This window comes from Mastacembelus armatus, chromosome 2 (genome assembly GCF_900324485.2).
Source record: "Mastacembelus armatus chromosome 2, fMasArm1.2, whole genome shotgun sequence".
NCBI classification, from domain to species: Eukaryota; Metazoa; Chordata; class Actinopteri; order Synbranchiformes; family Mastacembelidae; genus Mastacembelus; species Mastacembelus armatus.
Window position 1 is genome coordinate 5007916 of NC_046634.1, and position 25327 is coordinate 5033242.

Sequence of the window (25327 nt, forward strand, 5' to 3'; positions counted from 1 at the left end):
CCGTAGCTTTCTTAGTGACATGTCTATAATTTCCAGTTAATTTTAGAGTTTCTTTAACTTCATCCCAGAAAAATGCTTTTCATTGTTTCTGTTATTTTATATTCCTTTCACTGCCATTTTGTTGTATTCAGACAAGAGCACAGACAGAACACAACAAACTCACTTGTCAATATGAAAGCAAAACACAAAACAATACAAATGGACATTCATCTGCTTCTCTATTACTCGTCCAACGCCTACGACAACTGCACTAGAGCTCTAACTTCACACCTCCATTTTCCCTCAATCCTTACACCTCTAGGACTCAAACTGATGATGAATCACAGGGGCTGTCTTCATGTGTCCCCCTGCCTTCTCCACAGCCACCTCCCACTACACACAAAAACAGCATCAGTACTCCAAACCAAGGCCAGGATAAAACAAAACCTTCAGATCCTCAGTCTTCTAAGACAGACTCATCAGCTAATGTTAACAATATTGTAATGTCACCCAAGCTGGCTTGTGCAGGACCCAAGATTTTTGACAAGGTCCGAGCTTTTGAGGAGCGAAGGGCGAGCATTGATCTGCCAGAAGGAATTGGATCTGTTTCTGGATTTGGATGGACAGGTAACACTATAAAGAAGACAGGAGGCCCCAGCAAGGAGGAGGCCCGAATTCTGAAGGGTGCAGCTGAGAAGCGAGCAGTATTCAAGGAACGGGCTTCTTCTTTAGAGGACAAGACAAGCTTCTCCCAGAGGGTCCAGAACTACCAGAGTAAGTTTGCTGAAGAGCTCCAGAGAATTAAGAAACTCGTGGGGAAACCAAGTTTAAAGAAGGCTTATTCCACTGAACAGCTGTCACAGAAAGAAAGACTGACCACAGGAAAGCTAGAGCCCATTCCTCCCCAAGTGGTTAAAAAGTTGGAAGCAAGGGAACGAGCCCTGGAGGAAAGAAAAGCTGTGGAGAAGGAAGGAGACAGCAGATCACAGACTCCTCTGACAGCCCAAGCCAAAGTTCTGGGGAATCAAAATAACATCCCTGAAAAGGATGAGATGACACAGCCTGATTCACAGGGGAAACCAGTGGACAGCTCATCACGCGGAAGCACAGGGAAAATCTCTGTTACCATGGAGACAGCACCACTTCACCAGTTACCAAGGAAACCATTGCCAACAGCCACAAGGACAAGCTTCACCAGGTTTGAAGACTATCTTTACAGATGAATTTGTGTGCTTTTTAAAATTATGTAATAATTAAAATACACACACACACAAACATATATATATGTGTGTATATACATATCACCTTCTTGTCATTTGTATGATTAGCAATTTTCAAACAAAATAAAATGGATTATTTAATACTTTCTTAAATCTGATATTTATTCCACAGTTGTTGGTATTACATAACCTTTTGCTTTCTGTGCACATAGGAAAACCCTACAAAGCTCTTCAGCAGCTGACAATGATACATTTGTTGCCACATCCCACAAATCCTCATCCTCATCCAGAGCCACAGTTTCAAACAGAGATACCAAGATGGATAACAAAGCAGACCATAAAACACCCAGTTCAAATGGGAAGAGAGAATCCCCTGTTGCTCTGCAGGAACATGGGTCCCACTATCCTCCCAAGCCTTCCAGACTCACCCCATCATCACCGACTTCCATCAGCCCTCTCCTGAAAAGAAGGAAGGCAGAAGCAGGGCGAATGTCTTCAGGCTTTAAAGTGAACATCCCCACTATCCTGGTAGAGGATGAACCCATGGAGACAGAAAGTGTTGCAGACATGTGCAACAAGGAAGATGAGACCAGGAGGAAAGAGAGGAGAGTTCACAAGAGCAAGAAAGGTCATTCAGCTCAACCAAGGGCTCAAGAGGAAGGTAGGCCATATTTTATGATGATTGTTGATAAAGGTTTTTGACAAGTCTTTTAACCACAGAGAAATATACAAGACATGCAAAAGCCTTAAGATGTAGTTATACTGATACCAGAAGCTGCCACATCAAAGTCAATGAGAAAATCATTTTTGACTTATAAGGTTTTTAGAGAACTATGTCTCTCTTGCTTGCAGTATGAAGTTTTCTGCAGTTCTAAACCCTGCACATTAGCTAGTGTTCTTTAAGATATTTAAGAAGTCTTGTTAGGCCTGTTCAGCTAAAGCAAGTGTTGGCAACTTGAAGCCCCTCAGTGGGTTGCAAGATAAATTAGAGATGATAAGTTTGGTAAAGCACAGAGTAGAACAGGTGGTAAAGAACTACACCAGTTGGACACAATAGCATTAAAAAGTATAACAACAGAGATGTGAACACATTAAACTACAGATTTGATTCTAAACTTGAACAAAAAAGTACAGCATGGATCTATTATGTTATCCACCATGGAAATTTATACAGTACACACAAGGACCAGACTCACTTATTTCTTTTGTGGACCCAAAAAAAAAAAAAAAAAAAAGAATGTAGTCCATGACTCGTTTTGGAGTCTGACCCATTTATGGAACCAGGTAACAGGGGACAGGCAGTTCTACATAAACCTGTTGTTTTCAGGCGGCTCGTCCGATGACTCCTATCTGTCTGCTGATGAAGAGCCAGCTGAGGGCCCAAGATTTGAGAAGCCTCTTAAGGATATCACTGCACCCAGCGACTCAGAGGTCACCCTGAAGTGTGTTATCAGTGGGAGCCCGGCCCCTACAGGTTCAGCCTTTTTGTTTGTTTGTACTTTGTTTTTCTGTATGGGTTTTTATATTTTGTTGTTTTCGCTTTACTTTTTCATTTCATTTTGAAAATTAAAAATGAAATTTATATTATAAAAGGAAAAAATTAGGCAATACTACAAAAAAACCCAAATGACATTTTTAACGAAAGCCTTTTTCCTTTTTTTTTTTTTTTGCTATATGAATATACTGCAGATTTTTGCATATCTATTTTTTTCTTAATCATTTTTTGGATGTTTTCTGAGTGTCTTTTGGAAGAAAAAGCAAGGCTTTCACCCAGGGACAAAATGAAAATTCTGTTAAAAATCCATCTTGGTGTTTTTCTTTGAGCAGCTGTAAATACATTCCTTACACATCCTTGAAAGATGGATTGTGCTATATTTAAACTTTCTGCTGGAGCTTTTATTGGGTGTTTGTCATCTGTGCAAATGTGTTTTTCTCTGCCTTCTCAGTGACATGGAGGAAGAATAATATGGAGATTCAAAGTGACACCTTCCATGTGGTGAAGGCTGAGGGCAAGAAGCACAGTCTGGTGATAAAGCAGATGAAGCTGAACAATGCAGGGTCGTACTGCATCACAGCTGTCAACACAGCAGGCACAGCATCCTGCAGCTCCACTGTCTACATCCAGTCAGGTGAGAACAGGTCAATGATGGAAAGATATTATAACTTGCAAAAGGATTTGCTGATGGACTGGCGTTACAGCGACACATGTAACATAAATTTAAACAAAAAGCAATGAGGCAGGAAAATGATGCTCTCCTTGAAATACATGAACATATTGAGTCACATGAAAACCTGCTTTAATCCACTGCCAGCCCTCCTCCGCCTGACATTCTGTCTTAATGACTACAAAGGCCCACTGGAGCGCAGTATCCCGACCTGGGCTCCTTGCAGCGATAGTTGCCATGGCAACCCATTAATTCTTAAAGGCGCTGAGTTCCCTTGGTGCACATTCAAAACGGGGACCTGCCCTGTCACACAAAGGTCTCTCAAGTCTTAAAGGCAGCCCTGGCATTCAGAATCAAGAGTAAACAAAATAAATATTCCTTTTGGAAAAGGTTTCTGTTATAAATGTGCCTGCAGGGGATGTGTGTATGAAAAGATTGCACTCCTCTCAGAGTGTAGACTCAGTTCATGTTAATGCATCCTGCTCTTCCCTAGTTCTGTCAACAAAAGTGAGCATACACTCTGGTACTGTCTCACCAGCAGCAACAGGGCCTGTGTTGCCATATTAGGACAGTGGAGTCTAACTTGTAGGAGTATTTTTAGCCACCCTCTTGTTCTCTTGGGTAATTGCAGTCTGCTTTATGTCCCTGTGTGAGATTACTGCTGCTATCATAGAGTTTTTCATCTCTAGATTTCTTGATGCATGGCTTGGAATTGGAGTTGTGATGGTTTGGTGGGAAATTATGTGATTCATTTCAGCTGATTTAGCTGGGAGCACAGATTATTGGAAGGTCAAGTCAATAGTGGGAGAGGAGGATTTATAGGCTACAAAAGATGTCAGAGCTCTACAGGGTGTACGATATTAACACAGATATTAGCGTACCTAAAAAGTCTGAAAATTCCCAGCTGTTTATTCATTGTGCAATTTCAACATGCCCTGTGGAATTTTCTGGTATAAAAATCACCAGGACTTTAATGAATCTATACAACATTTAACTTTTTTACACACTATTGTGGTGAAAGTATTGTGATGGTCAAAGAGTGCTTGAGAAAATGGACCTGACAGTGAATGGAAACAGAGCGGAGCAGAGGATGAGACTGAAAAGGAAGGTTAGCTGGCTCAGATTGTGAGCAGTTGTATAAGAGTTGGCGAGTTTACGTAAATACTCCTGGGAGTTATCCCCTGGTGCACAGACGCTGCGCAGAGATGTGACTCTAAGTACGTAGGTTATTTTGTTTTGTTTTTTCTTTTTAATGCCAATATCTGTTCTCGTAAAGTGGAATTGCAATAATTCAGCATGAATTGTTTTTCTAATTGTTGCTGTTCAGATTTTATTGCTATAACTGAGGTCTTTCATATATATTAAGATTGAATACATTTTTTAATGTATCTGTGCATGTGGACAAGCTTGTTATGCACTACCTTTCTGTATAACTTAATGTCACTACTTGAACACTTTTATCTATCCACTCTAACTGTTCTTGTCCTCTCAAAAGAGATTTAATTCTTGTTTCACTGATTTTGAAGTTTGAGAAAGAATGCTTGAAGAAGAGAAAAAATAAAATAATGTGAGAAAGAGAAGTCTAAAATAGAGGCAGGGTGGTACTGCTTTGTATTTCTCCATCCAGCGGTGAATTAATTCTGACTTTAGTAGAGCTGCCAGGAGTCCAGACACTGTGTCTGCTCTGGAACTCCATGGGAATAAGCGTATGATTGGGTCAGGGATTAAGGGATTAATTCATTATCTGTTCAGTTATTGTCACGTCAAAGAGGTACCTGCGGTGTGTGTGTGTGTGAGTGTATGTGTTCGTGTGTGTATGTGTGTATGTGGTCTACTCATCTCTAACTCATTGCTCTGTGTTGCCAGCTGCTCATCTTGGCAAAGATAGTCATCTCCAGAAAAGCAAGCAAAGACTTTAAAGATCAGTGCTCTGACATATTGTTCTAATTGAAAGGTTTAACTCACCACCCTTGTGCTATGTTCACCATATTTCAAAGAGATTTACATATAATTATTTAAATTAAGAAGCATGCAAATCAGAGTTGACTTTGTCATGAATGCGAGGAAATATTAGATGTAGTAGCATTGTATTTGGTCAGCAGCACTCTCCTGTTATTCCAGAGCTGACCCACATGCAATGTGGGAAACCAGTCATATCCTTGGACATCAGTAGTCCGACCCAGTCAGATGAGGAGTATCTGAGCCCTCAGGAGGAGGCAATGGAGGTCGGTGACTCACCTGTTTGGAGTAAAAGCGTCCACTTCAAAGAGCCTCCCTCATTTCAGGTATGAGAGCCTCAGGTTGAAGTAAAACCCACTTTTGTTTTTCTGATCTGTCAAATAACTTTAGGTATGATAACTTTATCATAACTTTATTATCAACTTTATTATCCATCAGTCAGTCCCAAAAGCTGTTCATTTTCCTAATACTGACCCAGCACAGCAGACTGGATGAATAATGGGGGAGCCTTTCACTTTGCGTCAATGACAACAAGAGGACACACTACCTTTCTTGTCAAATTCAAAACCTTAAGATACTTAATTTACAGTTACATAAAGCCAAAAAAAAAGCTAATTGGCTATTTTGCTTTTTGCTCAAAAAAAATTTCTATAGTGATTGTTGCAGCCCAACTTCAAATCAGTTCTGGGCTGTGAACACTTCTGGGTAACCAAGATGTCATTTTTTAACAAAAGGTGTCACCATGTAACCAGGGGGTAACAGAGGGTCAAGATGTTGTTCTCGCAGCGAAAGTCAGAGGACAGCCCACACCTATGGTTTACTGGTAAGTCTCTTTTGCTGAAAACTTTATTGCAAAGAAACATTTTAGGAGACATCTGGAGCTATTCCCTAAACTGAGGTTACAAACAGTCCCTGTCTCACACACACAGAATTCTATTAGACACAAGAATATCAATAGCTCTGACATCCACTTTATATTGACCCAGGTTGAAGGACAAAGTCACTGTGAGGACAGCAGGGCGCTTTACTGTGCAGGAGACTGAAGACGGCAGCATTGAAATGAGAATCAGCTCAGTGCAGAGGTCAGATGCAGGGCTTTATGTTTGCAAGGTCGTCAATGAGTATGGTACCAAGCAGGAAGAGTGCAGAGTGGAGGTGAAAGGTAAGTAGCAAGGAATTGAATCTGTCCAGTTTAATCATGTTGAAACATGTTGTCTTATATCTTGTTGCTATACTTTCTGTGTTTTGTTCAGTGGATGCAGCTCAGACAGTGCTGAAAATCACCAGGGAAGTAAAACCCATAGTAGTCAGGGCTGGAGAGTCAGCCATGTTTGAGTGTCACATTACAGGACCTCCAGATGTTGATGTGGACTGGCTGTCCAATGGGAAGCTGATTCAACCAGCACTGCTCAACTGCAAGATGCATTTTGATGGAAAGAGGTGGGTTCGTTTGTGTTGAAAATTTTGAAAAATCTAGGACATTTTAGGAGTAATGTTGGTTGCTGATTAATTTTAAAGGACAAATGATCTTGGATGATCTTTTTTTTTATTTATCTATAATCATTATTATCATCATTATTATTTCCAATTTTAAATAGCTGGATTTTGGTGAAGGCTGTTTTTTTATATCTTACAGGTGTCGTCTGCTGCTAAATTCAGTACATGAAGATGATAGTGGGACATACATTTGCAAGCTGAGCACTGCCAAAGGTAAACCACAGATACTTTCCCTGTAGTTTAAAAGAAGATGTAAAATACACACTATCTGTTCTTATCAGCTCTGCTAAGGAGAATGGGATTGTGACTCTTTGTTGCCTTTTAGTTGGACAATACAAAAATATGTGTGAAAAGTTGCTCAAGTCATTTTAATATGCAGTTGATCTGAAACCAATAAAACCAAAACCAATTAAAAAAAAATACCAACATGGAGTAAATTAACATATCTTTTATACTTTTGCTTAAACCAAATATATGATTATAGACTGTCAACTGATGTCATCTAAATTTCATCTAAGTTTCTTCAGATTAGTATTCTGCACAAAGTGTGATCAATCAAATGATAGTGACACTAACAGTAAAAATAGTGATTAAAGAAGTATCACAGAAATACTCAAAAAAACATTACTAAATGAAGTGTCATTGTCTTTTCAGAGGAGTTGACCTCAAGTGCAAACCTGAGGGTTACTCCATCCAAGGAGCCTTTGTTCACCCGGAAACTGGACATCCTGGAGGTCATTGAAGGTCGCACTGCCCGGTTTGACTGTAAAGTGAGCGGATCACCTGCCCCGCAAGTCACTTGGATGCATTTTGGTAAGAATTTCAGTTTCAGTTCATATGTATGATATTTGATGCATGTGGTTTTCAAGATAACAGCTGTAGACTCTTCAGAGGGAATGGGATTGTTTGATTTTTTTTTTTTTTTTTCCCCAGAGTCACAGGTGGAGGAAAGTGATAATGTTCACATTCTTCAAGAAGGGGGTCGTCACTCACTTGTCATCACTCATGTTAGCAGTGACACAGAAGGCTTCTACACAGCAGTTGCTCAAAACACTTATGGAAAGTCTGAATGCACAGCTGAACTATATATGCAAGAAACCAGATCTGCCATATCTTCTCACATGTAAGAGAAGTCAATTGTATGGAAAACATCTGTTTTAAAGAAAAAATAAAGGATAGGTAGTTAAAATTCAGCCAGTCATTTTATGATTTTCAGGAGCAAAGAACAATAATTCTTTATAAAAAAGGTCCCTCTAAATGTATAGACAGGCAAGACATATAGGTCCATTAATCATTCAGCATATGTTCTCTTTTAAAAAATCAATCTGTTCTTCCTTCTTCCAGGGCAAAGTTGGAGAAGATGCCATCAATCCCTGAGGAGCCTGAAGTGCTGGAGAATGAGGTGGAGAGGAGGACCATGCCGGACTTTGTCAGTCCTTTAGCTGATGTGGAAGTGATTGAAGGGAAAGAGGTAGTGCTGAAATGCAAAGTGGCGGGCCTGCCCTATCCAACCATCTCGTGGTACCACAATGGCAAGCTCATTGAGAGCAGTGAAGAACGCAAAATTACCCAGTGTAAGCAAAGAACTGCATAATAAACAGAGCTAAATCATTTTCTAGAAACAGGGAAATAAGAAACGTGTGTCTGTCTTTCAGACAGGGATGTCCACAGTCTGCTAATTCGGAGTGCTTGTCATGCTCATGGTGGTGTCTATAAGGCTGTCATATCCAACAAAGTGGGCAAAGCGGCCTGTTATGCACATTTATATGTAACAGGTAAGGATGGAGGCTTAATGTTTAATATTCATGACAGAATACACGATGCTCATTGTATATATGGTAATTGATTTATTCATTTGAAAACAGATATTGTTCCTGACCCACCTGATGGCCCTCCAGTAATTGAGGCCATTACAGGGAAAACTATAAGCCTCAGCTGGAAAAGACCAAAGAGGCTTGACCCTTCATTTGGTAGGATCTTTACTGTCAGTTTTATGTTATGACTTTTTTTACAGCATTGAGGAAAGATGAATTTTCAGGAACACTGTTTACAGCATGCATTTATTACTGTTTATTTATTGTCTTTTGTGAGACATATTTAATCCCTGTGGAGTTTAAAATCTCATCTGTTGTCCGGACAAATGACCTAAACACTGTATATCTCTGCAGATGCCGGCTCTTTGCTGTATGTGGTTCAACAGCAACCTCTTGGCTCTATCCAGTGGTCTGTATTGGCATCTAACCTGAGGGAGACTAACTACACTGTCACTTCCCTGTCTAAGGGAGTACGCTATGCGTTCAGAGTCCTGACGTCCACTGGCAAGACATTGAGCAAACCATCACTCTCCACTGACCTGGTGCAGCTGCTGGACAAAGGTATCAAGGCTGCAGATGGCTTGCACTGTTACTGGCCTAAGAATTCTCCTTTAAGAGAATAATAAATATACTCCACATATACATTTAAATTGACTAAGTACCTATTTTCAATCTTTGATCTCTGTAGGACCCTATTTGAGGAAAGCACCAGTTATTTTGGACAAACCAGACATTGTTTATGCGGTTGAGAACCAGCCTGCGAGCATCACCATCACACTAAACCATGTGCATGCAGTTGTCACCTGGAAAAGGTTAGTTCTTCTGTGACTAGTACCAAATTATAGGTTAACATGTAAACAAAAGACACTTAGTGTGTTGTATAGTCAATAAGTCAATAAGCATTAATTTCTTTGATTGTGATTGTATCAGTAATTGTTTCTTCAATACATCTGGAAAATCACTTCAGTGCAACAAAGTGTCAGTATGACCACAAGCTAAGAAGCTCATTGCATTTGTGTTCAGGTCTTGACTTGTCAGTAGGCCTAACTCTTATATACTGCCTCTGTCTTTCCCAGGAGGGGGGTGGTGCTGGTCAGCAGACCGGGGATGTATGAGATGAGCATGCCAGACGATGATCAGCACACTCTGAAAGTGCAGCGAGTCAAGAGCACAGATATTGGCCAGTTGGTAGTCACAGCCAGCAACCAATTTGGCAGCGATCTCTGCACGCTTCAGCTGGCCATTGCAGGTCAGTTTAGTTCAGGCAAAGCACCACATTATAAGTGTATCGTTTAGTGAATATATGTAGGACCTATTATTTACTCCTGGTACTGTAGCAGTAATGGACACAAGGGAAAGCAGTTTGTAATTTAAGTGAAGCATTTTTGTAATAAAGGCTCATAAATGTTAAAATCAATAATAAAATAAAAAAAAAAAGTTTAGTGTTTTAAAATGAAAACCTTCCTCTCATGTGAATGCTGCCTCCTGATTGTTAACTTATTGTTTTAATGTCATGAATTTTAAAATATAAAAATGTCACTACCCTCATGGGGCTTTTGTGCTAATTTACTAACCAAAATAATTTAAAATTGGAAATACATTAATGGTTTTATAGGTGTTTAGTATTTATTCTTCTTTTAGTTGAATAAGATTTAACGTTTATTTATCCCTTAGTGCCTCCTAAGTTTGAAACCATCATGGAAGATGTGGATGTGCATATCGGGGAAACATCTCATCTGGCTGTGGTGGTTGAAGGGAAACCAGACCCAGATATTCTGTGGTATAAGGTATGGTATTTGAGAACAGAAAAAATGGCATTTGACATATTTTTGATGCTGGAAAATCTATGATATTTGATAGCAAATGTTTAATTGGCAATCTGACATTGAAATCAGCTGCATTATTAGTATGTAATCTAAAACCATCTGATTTCAGGATGATATGCTTCTCTCCGAAAGCAACCACTTCACATTTGTGTACGATGACCCAGAATATTCCCTTGTTGTCCTCAATGCCCAACCTGAACACTCTGGTGTGTACACCTGCACTGCAAAAAACCTGGCTGGCTCCATCTCTTGCAAGGCTGAGCTGACAGTCCACACAGGTCTGCAGTCACACAATATGCACAGGCACACTTTACTTTTAGACAGATGCTGTTAAAAGGATTGTGGAGGTAGCATTTATTCATGATAACTTCAGTCAGTCATGTACTGTCACTGAAATAATAATACACTGGGTACAAGAAGAGCAGATTCAAGTTCAATTTACCATCAGCTTTTTCTTTTTGATACTGACCATTTCCTTTACGGAACAGACCAGTATAAGCTTGTTGTTGTTGAAATTTGTGCCTCTAAATCTGCACCATATGGGGAGGACCACAAGGTGTTTTGAGACTATAATATGAAACCATCTGCTACTTTGCTGGTACAAATGTACAGCCAAACACACACACACACACTTTCAATATAAATGCTTATATTTGTGCTCTCTGCAGAACGAAAAGAGGCAGCGGAACCAATGGAGGATGAGGGAACCATTCTGAGGAAGTTGAGGCGTTTGACGGATTACTATGACATACACAAAGAGATAGGAAGGTGAGCGTGTATATGTGTGTATGGTGCTCATGGCCCTTCACATCCTTTCACAAACAGTGGGCTGGAGGTGCAGGGGGAGTGTGCACCTGCTTAACAACAGTAGACAGAAATGAGAGATGAGTCACCACCCTAAGTGGAGTGAATACATTGACAGATGATTTCTTTTGGTCTGACTTGGTGGAAACAGGCATTTACTGTGAATTGGAACAGCAAAATTGCAAACAGGAAAATCTTATTTCTAAACTCCACTTTTGGTTATTGAACATAACAGCAAACTCAGTAATGAAATTCAGATTCTGATTTCTTCTCCCAGACACCACATGAAAACATTCTACAAAGGGACATTCTATTCACAAGATAAATTTGTCAGTTCTGTCCCCATTCTTGCAATATCATTAGAGCTATTTTTATGGCATGCATCTTCAGTACAGCCCTACCATGTACCATAATAAATTCATTTTATTTGTATGCAGTGTGTCAGAGAATGGGTTTTTAGTCATGTCACTGTACAACAAATTTTCAGATATCCACCCTTAGAGGGCCCAACATCCTGATGCTGAATTTCTATACATACCAAAATGTTAATGTAGTGATTCCTAAATGTTAATACTGTGTGACTATTTATACAGGGGTTCCTTCTCCTATGTGAAAAGAGTAACGCAGAAGGAGGGAAAGGCTGAGTTTGCTGCCAAGTTCATTTCTGCACGGAGAAAGAGGAAAGCCTTGGCCCTCAGAGAGATGGACCTGCTGTCAGAGCTGGACAATGACAAGATTCTCTATTTCCACGATGCGTTTGAGAAGAAGAACATGGTGGTACTCATTACAGAGTTGTATCCTTTCTGTGCAATTTCATTTTTACTGAAAGAAGATGTACTTTATTATGCTGTTATAATTCCATTGATATGCAATGTATTTTAACACAGAACTGCAACAGGACTTTTGTTGCAAAGACAATACAGTTTTCGAATAAGACGTGCTCATATCATTACGTCAAATGTGTGGTACTGTTTCAGTTTTATGTCTTTTACTGTTGACCAAAAGTGCACTTAAATGCATTTCAAGGACACTAAAGATCCAGCACATTAATCCTAATGTCTTCTGCAGTTTCCTGGAGGCATGCACAGTTTTTTTTTCTGACTCATTGCTGATGAGTGGAATTAACAAGAGATAAGATGTGTGGGAGTTTTGCTCATTTATAATTCATTTCTCATGCACCTACCACTTGGACTCTGCAGTCAAATTAGAGCTCTGTTATTTTCCTTAACTGTTGTACAAAGATGTCACGAGGAGCTGCTGGAAAGAATGGCCAAAAAAACAACAGTCATGGAATTGGAGGTTTGTGTGCTCCTAACTGCATTGCGCTATAATTATGTAACATGACTTTTAGTTAATTCCCTTCTGTTTCTCCACAGATCCGCTGTAGTGTTCAGCAGGTTTTAGAGGGTCTTTGTTATCTTCACCAGAAAAACATTGCCCACCTTGACATAAAGGTATCTGTCCATTCTACTACAGGTGCTGTATTAAATCTACAGTATTTAGTCAAGATGGTTGTAATATTTCACAGGTACATAACATTATTGTTTTTGGGTACACTCCCTTCTAGCCAGAAAATATTTTAATGGCAAGTTCTGGGACTGACCGGATCCGTATTTGTGACTTTGGAAATGCCATAAAAATGGAGACCTCAGAGGAATATTACTGCAAATATGGAACACCAGAATATGTTGCACCAGAGATTATTAACCAAACTCCTGTCTCCATGGCAACAGACATATGGTGAGCCACATGTTTCTCCAGCACAGAGAAGTGACTATGTGCTGCAGGCACTACCTTGTTTTCAGCAACAAAATAACACATCTGTCTTTTATGCGATTTTATGTTTATCCTGAAAATTGACTTAGTAGTTTGTCTCTCTCACAGGCCTGTTGGTGTCATCACATACCTCTGGTATGTTATTCAGATTCTTACACTACAAACATAGTAGAATTAGTACTCAAATCTTAATCAAGGACATTAATCTTCTTTTCCTTTTCTGATAATGTTTTTTTTTTAGCCTGACTGGTGTGTCTCCTTTTGCTGGTGAGAATGACAGAGCCACTGCCTTAAACATTCGGAACTACAATGTGGCATTTGAGGAGAGCATGTTTTCTGACCTCTGCAAACAAGCAAAGGGATTTGTCATCAAACTTTTGGTGGTGGACAAATTGTAAGCATCTTGATAACTTTGTCCTATCCTTTGTCACAAATATGCATTTGGTTGGTTTGACCGACCATTGTTACATTTAATTAAACTGTCTAAACTGGGCCACACGGCGGCTTAGTGCTTAGCACTGTTGCTTCACAGCGAGAAGGTCCTGGGTTCATAACCTGGCAGGGGCCAATCTGTGTGGAGTTTGCATGTTCTCCCTGTCCTTGCGTGGGTTTACTCTGGGTACTTCAGTTTTGGTGATTGGTGACTCTAAATTGCCCATAGGAGTGAGTGTGAGTGTGTGAGGTTGTTTGTCTCTATGTGGCCCTGTGATGGACTGGTGACCTGTCCAGGGTGGACCCCTGCCTGTCAACCAAAGAGAGCTGGGATAGGCTCCAGCAGATCCCTGTGACCCTAAATAGGACTAAGCGGGTATAGATAATGGATGGATGGATGGATGGTGTCTAAACTGCTTCTTCCTCATATCCATTTTTCCCTCACCTAGGAGGCCCAGTGCCATTGACTGCCTTCGTCATTCTTGGTTCAAGGTGAGCCATTCTGAAACTTTTCAGTGTGTAATAGGTTTTGTATTTATGTCTCCACTAAGAATATTGACAACCGCCCTTTCCTTTTTGTATTGCAGTCACAAACAAACAAGAGCATCAGTACAGCTATGCTCAAGCAAGTGTTGTCTAGGAGGCGTTGGCAGGTAAGCTCTGTAGAGGACAGCTTGGTAGAAATCCACTTAGAATGTGGAAATAGAAATGGAAATTTAGAAATTCAATACTTCTGAGTTAAATAAACATATTCATTCTAGAGAGGTGACAGTTTAACCTATGTCTCTGGCGATGTAATAACATTAGGTCTGTTTCTGACAAAATTGTCAAACAAAATCAGTCAGACAGGCACTTACTCTGACGGAAGCGATCCAACAGTTTTATTCAAATCAGGTCCTGGGAATCACTTGTTCAGTGGGAGTTACTTACAGGAATTATAAACCATAATTTATAAATCCTTATGGTCTGCAGTTCTATACAGGCATTTTTACAACTGGGAAGGTTGAAGGTTGTCACAAATACTTAGTGGAAAATAATCATCATCATCCTTGTCAACACGATAATAACTAAATATTTTACATTGCCCTCTGCTGTCTTTCAATCAGCGTTCCCTTATCAGCTACAAATCCAAGATGGTGATGCGCTCCATTCCAGAGCTCCTGAATGACTCATCCAGCCACGTCTCCATTGCTGTGGCCCGGCATTTAAAAGAAGGCTCCCCACCACCCTCCTCTTCCTCTGACTCAGATGCAGATGTGGATGAGCTTCCGTTCATTCCTATGCCATTGTCCATGTTTTCTTCTGGTTCCAGGGTCTCCCTTAATGAGATCCCAGGGGACGAAGATGACACTGGATGGCCCAGTGTTTCTGCTGATGGGACAAGGAAAAAGGACATCGAGGTAGCAGATACAAGAGGAGGGGTTAGTAAACAAGTGACAGATGAAGAGGAAAACCTAAATGAAGAGAAAATGGAAAAGACAAAACGAGTTCCCCTTAAGAAAGGATCAAGTGTAGAATCAGATGAATCACAGACAAGAGCCAAGCGAGCTACCATGAGGAGAGGCAGTTCTGCTGACTCAGCGCTGCTTCTCCACATTGACCCAGAGGAGGGAAATGACAACAAGGATTCAGAAGCAAGTAACAAGAATCTAAAAAAGGCTGTTTCTATGGAACTGCCCAATCGCAGCCCGAGCCCTGGGGCAGCGAAGTTAAGCCAGGAGGATTATGCCCTCAAATTAGAGCTGATGAGACAGCGCCTGCTTAGGGGAGGAAGCATTGACAAAAAGATGAGTGGCCTGCGAGGGCCCTTGTTTGAAACACTTGGGATGGAGGATGAAAGGCGGACAGGGTCTCTTGATCGAAATTTGAGGAAATCCAGAGCAGGGCCATCAACACTCACTAGAGCAGCATCTTCAGAGTGTCCTGCAGAGGACACGCCAAAGACCAAAGTTTTTCGCAAAAGCACCTCCTTCACTCAGGGGGATTCTGAACCCATGCCACTGCACCGCAGGTTTGGAGCCCCATTAGAAATCCCATCTGTTGGCAGTGGCAGTACACAAGGGAAGAAGCTCCAGGAGGCAACCTCAATGTCTGCACTAACAGAACAAACAATGCTGGAGTCTACATTGGCCTCTCTCACAGAGAGGACTTCTAATATCTTGCCAACACCAGAAGTGGACCAAAAGCAAAAACAGAATAGTGTGAAAGAATATGAAAACACATATGAGACGACAGAGAAAGGGACCAAAATCCAGTCAGAAAAGGCAAATAAAACAGAATCTGTGTCTGTATCACCCACCCTAATTACTCCTATAATTGTGATTGAGGATGATGATGAAGAAGAGAGAAAGGATGTGAAGGGAGACAAAAAAACACCACACAATAGTAAGCTGTCATCTCCATATAAAGGTGTCATTCAAGGTGCAAGACCTTCACAAATATCTGACAAGACCCAGTCTGAAGATCCTTTCACTACAGCCAAGCCAAATGATTCAAAGCCCTCAGATACCCCTATATTACCTGAACATTCAGCAGTATTTGCCAAAGTAGCAACTGCTGACAGATCTCCTACTTCTGTGTCCACATCATCAAACCCTGAACTTCCTGCCATTCCCCGCCAGCCAGTGTTAAGAACAGACATCAAAGACATTGACTCAGAAGAGGTTTTTGAGGCCAGGTTTAAGAAACGTGAGTCATCCTTGACCCGTGGCCTACGAAAACTAACCAGAAACAAATCAGAAGAGAAATCACCTGTACTAAACCGAAAGGCAGTCGAGGGTGGCGAAGATGTTTACAGGCCAGGGCCAAGGGGAGCACCTCTTGAAATGATATCCAAAGGACTACAGGAGAAATCCAAATCTGTTCAAGATTTAAGAACAGACAAAGACACAGGCTTTGGTCTAATTGGGAGGTTGTCGTTGCGATCCAAGAGATCAACATCTATTGATACGAAAGATGGAAAAACTAAGGAGGAAAAGCATCAGGATGTGCAGGAAACTGCTGTAAGCAAGAGGGTTTCATGGGCTATTGGTCGCAGTAAGTCTCTGGATACACAGGACCTGAACAGTGCAGGGAAACAGAAGCAGTTTAATCAAAAAGAACAAAAAAAAGCTGATGAGTCAGCGGTTTCTGCTATGAGACACAAGTTTGAGTCCAAAGTGGCAGGAATTTCTGCCAAAATAAGGGCCCAGTCAGAGGAGAGAAAGGATAAAGATGTTCAGGAAAGTCAGAAGGAACAGGTTCAAAAGGTTTTGAGGAAGGTTACAGATTCTCCTGTCCTCGCTATACGACAGAGGTTTGAGAACAAAATGGCAGGAATATCCACCAAACTCCGCAGTCAGTCTGAGGAGAGAAAAGAAGATGCAGAGGGAAAGAGGACACCTTTATTTACCCGCCATCGTCATTCCCAATCTGAGGGACGTGGACTCAAAGGGATGGGCATCCCTGAAAATCAGCTAGCAAAGCAGACTGGAGCTGGTGCATCCAAGGAATCAGTTGAATCCACTTCTAGTATCCATTCCGAAAAAGACAGTGACAGGCGATCACGGTGGGACAGGTGGGGTTTGACAAGGGCCAAGAAGGACAAAACTCCTTCCCAGTCTGATCTGCCATCAGCTGTTCCCAGAGGAGATGGTTTATCAAAGAGTCAGCCGTTCATTCGTTCTGCTTCAGATTTTGCTCCAGTATTCCACATCAAACTAAAAGACCACATTTTATTGGAGGGGGAACCTGTCACTCTTAGCTGCCTCCCAGCTGGAAGTCCACATCCAGAAATTACATGGCTGAAAGGTATCATCTTTAAATTCTGAATTTATTTGGTTGTATTGTGGCTTTATCCAGAAATGGCTGTGCAGCTGTTTGGATTTGTTGTGTTTTCCAGATCGGAAAGTGCTAGAGAAGGATGACAGAATCAACCTGATCTCCCACCCGGATGGCCGGCAGCTTCTTATGATCATGAAGTGCAGCCATAGGGATGCTGGAATTTACGAATGTGTAGCTATGAACCCCATAGCTACCATCACGACCTCCTGTACAGTGTCCGTAGCTTGTAAGTACCTTCTTTAACCTATGATTATTTAAAGTGTTGTTTTGTAGTGAATTCATGTTATATTTAGATGAGAAATTCTATTTGTAAGTGTAGACTTTACAACATGAGTTCTTCTTTTACTACAGATAAATCCATTCCTTCGCCTTTTAAGAACATACAGTAATTATCTTCATAATGTGATTTATTTTACATAATTTGAATTTAATTGCAGAGAGAACGGCTTGGATATTAATATAACTGAAATGAATATTAATGACAGCGATTAACTTTACAGTAGATTAACTTAATGGGTTTTTGGCTTTTCCCATATTCATTATGTCATAGGAACAAATGATGCTTCCTGCAAATTGGTAGATTTTGTGCTTTGGAAATTGGCTGTGACAGGTCACATTCAAGACTCAAGCTACGCCTTTGGACAAATAGTGTGTAATGACAACAGCATGGCTTAGATGATTTCAATACTCTAAATGTCACAATACTAATTAGACTTTTGACGCTTCAGAGGAAAATACATTTCTCAGACTACTCTAACTTTATTTGTTATGGCTTTGGACATGTTATATTACTTATATCAACTGCCGATGCTATTTGTCTTCCCTTTGTAATCTATCAGCAGTGTGAAAAATACTTTGTACAGTTTATGTCACCAGACTCATTGGCTGCTTTGTCCATGCTGGTACATTGGCTTGATGTCAAATACATTTTGAAATTAGGGAATAACAATATTTGTGTCATGTTTGGTTTGGTTTAGTGACAAAATTGGAACCAGCATATTACTCTTTTTTTTTTGCCCTGGGTTTGTCAAAAGGAACAGTTCGTCCTTTTTTTTTTTTTTTTTTTTTTTGATGTTTTTTTTTTTTTTTTTTTTAAAGAAATTTTGAATCTTAACATGATTAAATTGCAAAACATGGCTTTGGGACAAAAACATACAACAATAAATCAATGGATCACCACTTCTAAAATGCAGTCCCAGCTTTATGACCAGTGCAAGGCACAATTCAATCTTGCTCAAGGAAGCACACACAGAGTAATATAGTTGTGGTCGTATCCTAGTTAAACCACAACTGAAAAACCTGCTCATTTTACAGTGAAACTACACTCAGTCACACCCTTAAAACCACATACACAAATTGTTAAAACTATACACATAGAAATGAAAAATGCTGAGCCTCTTGATTCTCAGAATCCACAAGACTATCTTCACTTTTTAAAGCTTCATTCAGCCAGGGTGGGTCTACTGGCCATCCAAAATAAAGTCATGCATACCAGCAGCTGTGCCTCTTCTCTGCAGTGCATGTACAGCCTTAAATGTTTTCTCTATTTGAACTGGCCCAGGCAATGTGGTGGCAAGAGAGTCACATATAAGTGCATATACCTGTGTTTACTAATTTGTCATTTTACACTATCTTCTTTTCCTGCCCCCTTCTCTTGCCCTGTTAAAGGTGTCCCAAAACAACCAGGGACTCCCGAAGTCCCCCAGACTTTCAGCAACACAGTCCTGGTGCTCTGGAAGCCAGCAGACACCAGGCCTCCCTGTAGCTACACACTGGAGAGAAAAACAGAAGGTGAGTGAGTAATGACATTACATTATGGAATATTCAGCTCCAAACAAATAGTCTCTTTTTATTAAAAATTAGAAAGAAATGTTTATTCGCTGTGCTGTTATTTGTTTTTTAGTGTTTTGTTGAATTATTAAATGCCACATGAGGAAAAAAAACTCAAGGTTTTAAGCTCATCATTTGTACGGTATGTAGGAAATGTTCAGGGAACTAATTTTCCAAATCCACAGATATCACTTCAACAGAGATGAGTCAGTCCACATGCCAATAGTGACTGTACCAGTACACAACGAATCATCATTATGTCATGATGTGGAGAACCTAAATATAGTAACACATACTGGATTTAGATTAGCAGACTCAAGAGTTTGTGAATAGTTACTGAATGTATGCATTTAATTTTTGTCACTAGTGTAGGTACTCACTGCCTTACTTTTTCACTGTGCCTGTAGGGGAAGTAAGACACCATAAAAGGCAGACTGAACATTAACTTGTTTTTACTGTATATACGTAACATTTTATATATTGTATCATTTGACATTTTTATCCATGTGCATGTCCAGATTATCATCAGTTCAATCACCTTGACAACACTGCCATCTAATGTTATGCGTGTGAACTACAAGTTTTTTTTCTCCAGTTCAAAGAGATCAGAAAAGATACTTACACTAAATCTAATATGCAGACTGACATATATACAAATATGTATGTAGTATTTTGGCTAATGTGTAACTCTAGGTTGTATCCATAAAGCTCACATTAACATATCAACCACACTAATTTATTTTCCCACTGATTTGCAGGAGATTCTAGCTGGCTGACTGTAGCAACTGGAATTGCAGATTGTTACTACAATGTCACAGACCTGCCAGCAAGTGGCACCTTTAGGTTCCGTGTCTGCTGTGTCAACAAGGCCGGACAGGGACCGTACAGCAACTACTGTGCTCCAGTCAGCCTGGATTCAACAGGTGTTTATACACTGTCAAACAGTGAACATGAGAGCAGCTGAGCAACTTGTATCAGGATATACATTAAGGCACAGAGGGAAATAGTACTGCACTTTATGGATTTGTACAGAAAATATAATGAAAGATGGATTACAATTTGGCAAAATTGCGAGTGAGTGTCAGAGTGGTTGGATGTACTTGTCTTGAAAATAATTGGATAAAGTGTTTATGGATAAAAAAAAAGCTGTATCTATAAGATTCCACAAAACATTCTCAACACTTTGACAAAATCTCTGTTGATTCATATGGACCAACACTAAGTGGTTAGTGGTATTAAAATTTTGAACAGATAAGAGAAGCTACGGTCACAATACCACAATGGGTATAAACAGTAGTTCCTTAAAAGTAGGTTTTCTAATAAATGTATTGATGAAGTGCTGTATAGTTTTATGCCATTCGTCACTCTGTATATCTGTTTTCACAGCTGGAGGAGCTTCACCAATAGTAGCTGTCGTAAAGACAGTCCCTACGCCACCTGAGCCAGCGGTCACCTCCACAGTGACTCCACTCACAACAGTCCACAACAATGCTCCCAGGACAACTGACTCCACCTTCACTTCCACCTGCCCAAAAGATCCAGCCTTATCTGCTACTTCCTCTCTTCCAGCCGCATCACCATCCAAAATAGTGGACACTGCCATCCCTTCATCATCTCTGTCTTCCAGCCCTACAACAAACCTCCCATCACAATCTTCAAGCACAACAGCTGAGGAGGGTCAAAAAACAAACTCCAAACTTCCTTCTTCATCCACAGTCAAAGCACCTCCATCCTTTGTCCTCCCCAAACCTCAGAGTCCAGTAAACATAGTGATCCCTATGACCCAAACCCCACCTATATCACCCCCACCTCCTCTTGTAACACCACCAACAACACCTACTAAACCAGCAGTGGCATCTGTGCCCACATACATCCCCACCACCACAGTTACTGCCCGTGTGGCCCCCACTCCTGTCTCCTTTACTCCTCATGTGCTCCAGACATCTAGCCTGAGCCCCATTGGTGATGGAGCCAGTACCCCAACCAGAGGCACCCCATCAGAACGCACTAAACCCTCCACTGCACTCCGACAGGGAGTTCCACAGAAACCGTACACCTTCCTAGATGAGAAAGCCAGGTGAATCAATTAAAATGACTAGAAGTCCCCCATTTTTCAGGGTGAGATTTACTGTGTATCAAAAGGTTATTGTGTTGGCCTAAATTGCACAGTTTGTTTACTGTAGCAGAATTTTGCTAACCAGATTTATTGTTGCTTGTCCATAAACCTGTATTAAGCAGCTGCACAACCGCATAAAAAAAGTTCATTAATCCTGTTTATTGCCCACTAGTCTAGCTGCACTTTTGGAGGATCCATCATGCTGAAACTGCTATTCTGAAACTATATGGATTGTGGGTAAATAAAGATAGTGAAATGTATGTTCAGTTTGAACTTTTTTCACTTTTAATTTAAATATTTGCCTTTAAAAATCTTACGTGGCCAAGCTCTGCTTCATGTCATAAATAATAAAAATAATTAGGCCTAAAACAATATACGTCTCATAATGTTATAGTAATTCAAGGTGGAAAAATATTTATACCTTACTTTAAAATCCAAAACAATCCTTTTCTTCCATTGCAGTGATCACAGTGTAGATGTTTGTAGTCTTTAAATAAAGTTAGTTCATTAATCAATTTTGAAATGTCTGGAGAAGATGAGTCTTTTATCTTCTATTTTTGTTTCTTACTAATAATTTGATGTGATCTGTTGCTAGGGGTCGGTTTGGAGTGATCCGGGAGTGTCGAGAAAATGCAACAGGCAAAATCTACATGGCAAAGATCATTCCCTACAGCCAGGAAAGCAAGCAGGAAGTCCTGAAAGAGTATGAGATCCTGAAATCTCTTCATAATGACAAGGTCATGGCGCTACATGAAGCCTACATCACACCTCGCTACCTGGTGCTGGTGGGAGAGTACTGCACTGGAAAAGAGCTGCTGTACAGCCTCATAGACAGGTAGTTGGTGGATATATCGCCTCATATTGAGAAACACAGACTTTCATCGTGGGCTGGGGTTTCATCAAGTATTACTTGAAAAGAGAATGGCTAATATGTATAGATAAACTAGTCTTAAAATGATTAACAGATCAACTTTTAACTGAAGAAAAAAGAAAAAAGAAGGCTCAAAGGTTAAGACATGCTTTTGCTCATGAAAGGTTCCGTTACTCTGAGGACGACGTGGTGGGTTACCTGGTCCAGATCCTCCAGGGAGTCGAGTACCTTCACAACCACCGTGTCCTCCATCTGGACCTAAAGCCTGACAACATCATTGTGACCAACCTCAGCGCCATCAAGATTGTGGATTTTGGAAGTGCTCAGAGCTTCAACCCACTGAGCCTCAAACACCAGGACTCAGGAGCAGGAACACTGGAGTACATGGGTGAGGAAAAACTAAATGATGCTGAACTGTCTTGACATGTTTGATGTACAGGTATTATTAACGGGAAAATTTATAGCAAAATACTCTTTGAGTTCCACAATTCACTATTAAAGCAAAAATGTGACAAACCCTGATTTTTAATTTGTCTAAATGTTCGTCTTTTAACAAATGGGAACAAAGCTCCTGAGATGGTGAAAGGTGAGGTGGTTGGTCCTCCTGCAGATATCTGGACTGTTGGAGTGGTCACCTTCATCATGTAAGTGGACTGCCCTTATCAGGAGTGTTATCAACACAGCATCTGTTTGTTTTGTTTAGACTCTGAACAGAACATTGGGGTTTAAAATTTGTTGTGCAGGATCATAGTCAGATCAATAATATATATGTTTGTTCAAATACATGTAACATTTTACACATTAAGGGAATTTAACATTTTGGAATTAAACTTCACGACATTGATTTTTTTCTGTTTACAACCAGGCTAAGTGGTCGGCTACCCTTTGAAGATAAAGACCCTCGACAGGTTGAATCCAAAATTCTAATGGCGACCTTTGACCCCACAAAACTGTATCCAAATGTGTCCCAAAGTGCCTGTGCCTTTCTAAAGAAGATGCTGAGCAGTTACCCTTGGTGAGTGCAAACACAGGATTATGTATAGGTGATTCCTCTAGTATTCATATTTTCTTATGACCTTATGCAAACTCAATATGTTATGATATTACATCATTGAGGTATTTCATGTTTCATATGTTGTATGGTTAGTGCAACGAAATGGACAGTATGTCATCCTACAGAGTGAGCTTGCAACAGTTCACAGATATGAAGCATATGAGCTTTCACTGTATTTAAACGTTTTGCAGTCAAAAGCGCTAAGATCCCATACATTAGTGTACAATCCCCTGCCAACATGTCATCTGTTGCGGTCATTAAGCATGAATATGTAATGATAAGTATGTTTGTAGCCCTGTGTCTCCAGGACAAAACAGAACATTAGTGTCTATGTATATTCATATTCAGGGCCCGTCCAAATACACGAGACTGCTTCACACAGGCCTGGCTGCAGGACTCCTACCTAATGAAGCTGAGGAGACAGACTCTCACTTTCACCTCCAGCCGCCTCAAAGAGTTCCTAGTGGAACAACAATGTCGTCGCACAGAGGGTGCCACCAAGCACAAGGTGCTATTGCGCACCTACCAGGGCTCATCCCAGTCCCAGTCATCTGGGACTACACCGCATGTTCCTAGTCCAAAATGAGATGACAGGGAAAATGCAGCATCAGACATGTGTTTGCAGAGTTGGATCTCCCTGCAGTAAAGCAAAAATAACATTCTGCATCTCCTCCTCTGAAACTTACAACTGCATAAAAAATGTCAGACTGCCAAAGGAGGCACAAGTAAAAACACAGGGGATAGGACAGAGCTGGCTATAGCTGAAATATCCAAAGAAAAGACAGGTGTCCATGTGTTACTTTGGAGGATTTCAACATTCAACACTAATGGGATTCTGAGATGAAACAAAAACACAAGAAATAGAATGAAACAGGCAGCCATAACATGGTTCGTGAATGAATAAAATTCACAACTGCTCATAAACCATTAATCAACTTAAAGGACACGGGGGGGGGGTCTCTGGTTTTCTTTGATGGATTGCACAATTTATCAGTCATATTGTGAATTCAGAAATTGAACATTAATGTTTGGTTTAGATAAACATTGTCCTGCACGATCAGCCTATGTATCATCAGCATTTCTATTGTGCAACCTTGTTTATGTCATTGAATTTTGTAGTAAACAACTTGTGAATGTATCATGATTTAAGCTGCTAATTTATTTTTGCATTTACTTACACATTTTAAAACACAAACCAAAAATATTCTTTTCTTCTTGAAATTGTTTACTTTTCCATGTTAATTTATTTGCATGTGTGTGGGCGCGTGCAAGCCTTTTTTTAAAAATCACTTTATAATTTAGCATCAAGGCAAAAAATATATATATAAAAATGAGGAGTGTCTGTGATTGGTGTTAAAATTCACACAGTAAAAGTGAACTGTTTTAAGGTGAGCTAGGAATTTGTGGTACAATTTCTTGTTCTGTGATAAAACTGAACTCTAACTGTAATACAACTATGAAAAGCAGTCCGTAACGTAGATAACATTTTACTTGGAAAAGTCATACACACTGGTAAATTGCTGTGGTTTCTCAGTATTCCCATAAGTTGGTTAGGTTGCTCAAATCACCCATCACCCAGTCAGTGCCTAAATCGGATTTATATCCAAAATATTTATCTTGTAAAAGTGTATCATTGGTTCTCAGTCACAATAGAATCATTTGAATAATGCAAAAAATACTACTATAAAATTTGGATTTTACAAGAACAGAAAGGTGCATTTGGATTCTTACATGCACACATGCAGTACATACAGTCCTTGTAATACTAGTAATACTACTGTCCTGTGTATTGCTTTACCAGTGTTCCTTTTTGTATGAATTTGGATGGTTAAAGATTTGTAAATGTACCAATTTGCAGTGTTTATATGTGGAAAAAGTTAAAATGTTTTTATGAGATAGTAAGTAATAAACTGTTAATACTATTGGGAGAATTAACTTGTCTCTGTTTCTGAGGGATGCAACATTTTGTAGTTTCTCATTTGTGCGCAAAACTTTATTCTTAAAATGTTTAATAATAAAATTACTAAATGTGTCACTTAGGCTACATGAAACAGTGCTAAGTGAAAGTGCCCATTCCTCACGCTTTTTCTACTTTGTACAAAATACGTTGCACAGTGAAAAACGGTTGGAAAAAGTGAAAGTTGAAGATGTTTATTTGTCCT

The 25327-nt window shown here is 40.1% G+C and overlaps 1 protein-coding gene across 9 annotated transcripts in view; it reads left to right on the forward strand.

Moving 5' to 3' along the window:
• The window catches only part of spega (striated muscle enriched protein kinase a), a 40456-nt gene extending 15369 nt beyond the window's left edge, over positions 1 to 25087 (forward strand). For 8 of the 9 annotated variants that reach the window (XM_026302094.1, XM_026302101.2, XM_026302099.1 and 5 more), the window contains 38 exons: positions 302 to 1177; positions 1412 to 1860; positions 2527 to 2673; positions 3146 to 3328; positions 5486 to 5649; positions 6058 to 6146; positions 6310 to 6485; positions 6577 to 6763; positions 6960 to 7033; positions 7475 to 7633; positions 7754 to 7943; positions 8165 to 8394; positions 8476 to 8595; positions 8686 to 8790; positions 8989 to 9195; positions 9323 to 9446; positions 9711 to 9883; positions 10309 to 10421; positions 10570 to 10738; positions 11129 to 11228; positions 11858 to 12058; positions 12506 to 12563; positions 12641 to 12718; positions 12832 to 13004; positions 13149 to 13175; positions 13282 to 13434; positions 13922 to 13964; positions 14060 to 14125; positions 14579 to 17261; positions 17353 to 17520; positions 18963 to 19085; positions 19883 to 20047; positions 20511 to 21201; positions 21836 to 22075; positions 22276 to 22499; positions 22680 to 22755; positions 22977 to 23126; positions 23514 to 23751. In XM_026302094.1, the coding sequence (XP_026157879.1) occupies positions 302 to 1177; positions 1412 to 1860; positions 2527 to 2673; positions 3146 to 3328; positions 5486 to 5649; positions 6058 to 6146; positions 6310 to 6485; positions 6577 to 6763; positions 6960 to 7033; positions 7475 to 7633; positions 7754 to 7943; positions 8165 to 8394; positions 8476 to 8595; positions 8686 to 8790; positions 8989 to 9195; positions 9323 to 9446; positions 9711 to 9883; positions 10309 to 10421; positions 10570 to 10738; positions 11129 to 11228; positions 11858 to 12058; positions 12506 to 12563; positions 12641 to 12718; positions 12832 to 13004; positions 13149 to 13175; positions 13282 to 13434; positions 13922 to 13964; positions 14060 to 14125; positions 14579 to 17261; positions 17353 to 17520; positions 18963 to 19085; positions 19883 to 20047; positions 20511 to 21201; positions 21836 to 22075; positions 22276 to 22499; positions 22680 to 22755; positions 22977 to 23126; positions 23514 to 23751 (9592 nt within the window). Of the gene's footprint in view, positions 1 to 301; positions 1178 to 1411; positions 1861 to 2526; positions 2674 to 3145; positions 3329 to 5485; positions 5650 to 6057; positions 6147 to 6309; positions 6486 to 6576; positions 6764 to 6959; positions 7034 to 7474; positions 7634 to 7753; positions 7944 to 8164; positions 8395 to 8475; positions 8596 to 8685; positions 8791 to 8988; positions 9196 to 9322; positions 9447 to 9710; positions 9884 to 10308; positions 10422 to 10569; positions 10739 to 11128; positions 11229 to 11857; positions 12059 to 12505; positions 12564 to 12640; positions 12719 to 12831; positions 13005 to 13148; positions 13176 to 13281; positions 13435 to 13921; positions 13965 to 14059; positions 14126 to 14578; positions 17262 to 17352; positions 17521 to 18962; positions 19086 to 19882; positions 20048 to 20510; positions 21202 to 21835; positions 22076 to 22275; positions 22500 to 22679; positions 22756 to 22976; positions 23127 to 23513 lie in introns of all 9 variants that reach the window. The other variant, XM_026302093.1, reaches the window with a different exon arrangement.
• The last annotated feature ends 240 nt before the right edge of the window (positions 25088 to 25327 follow it).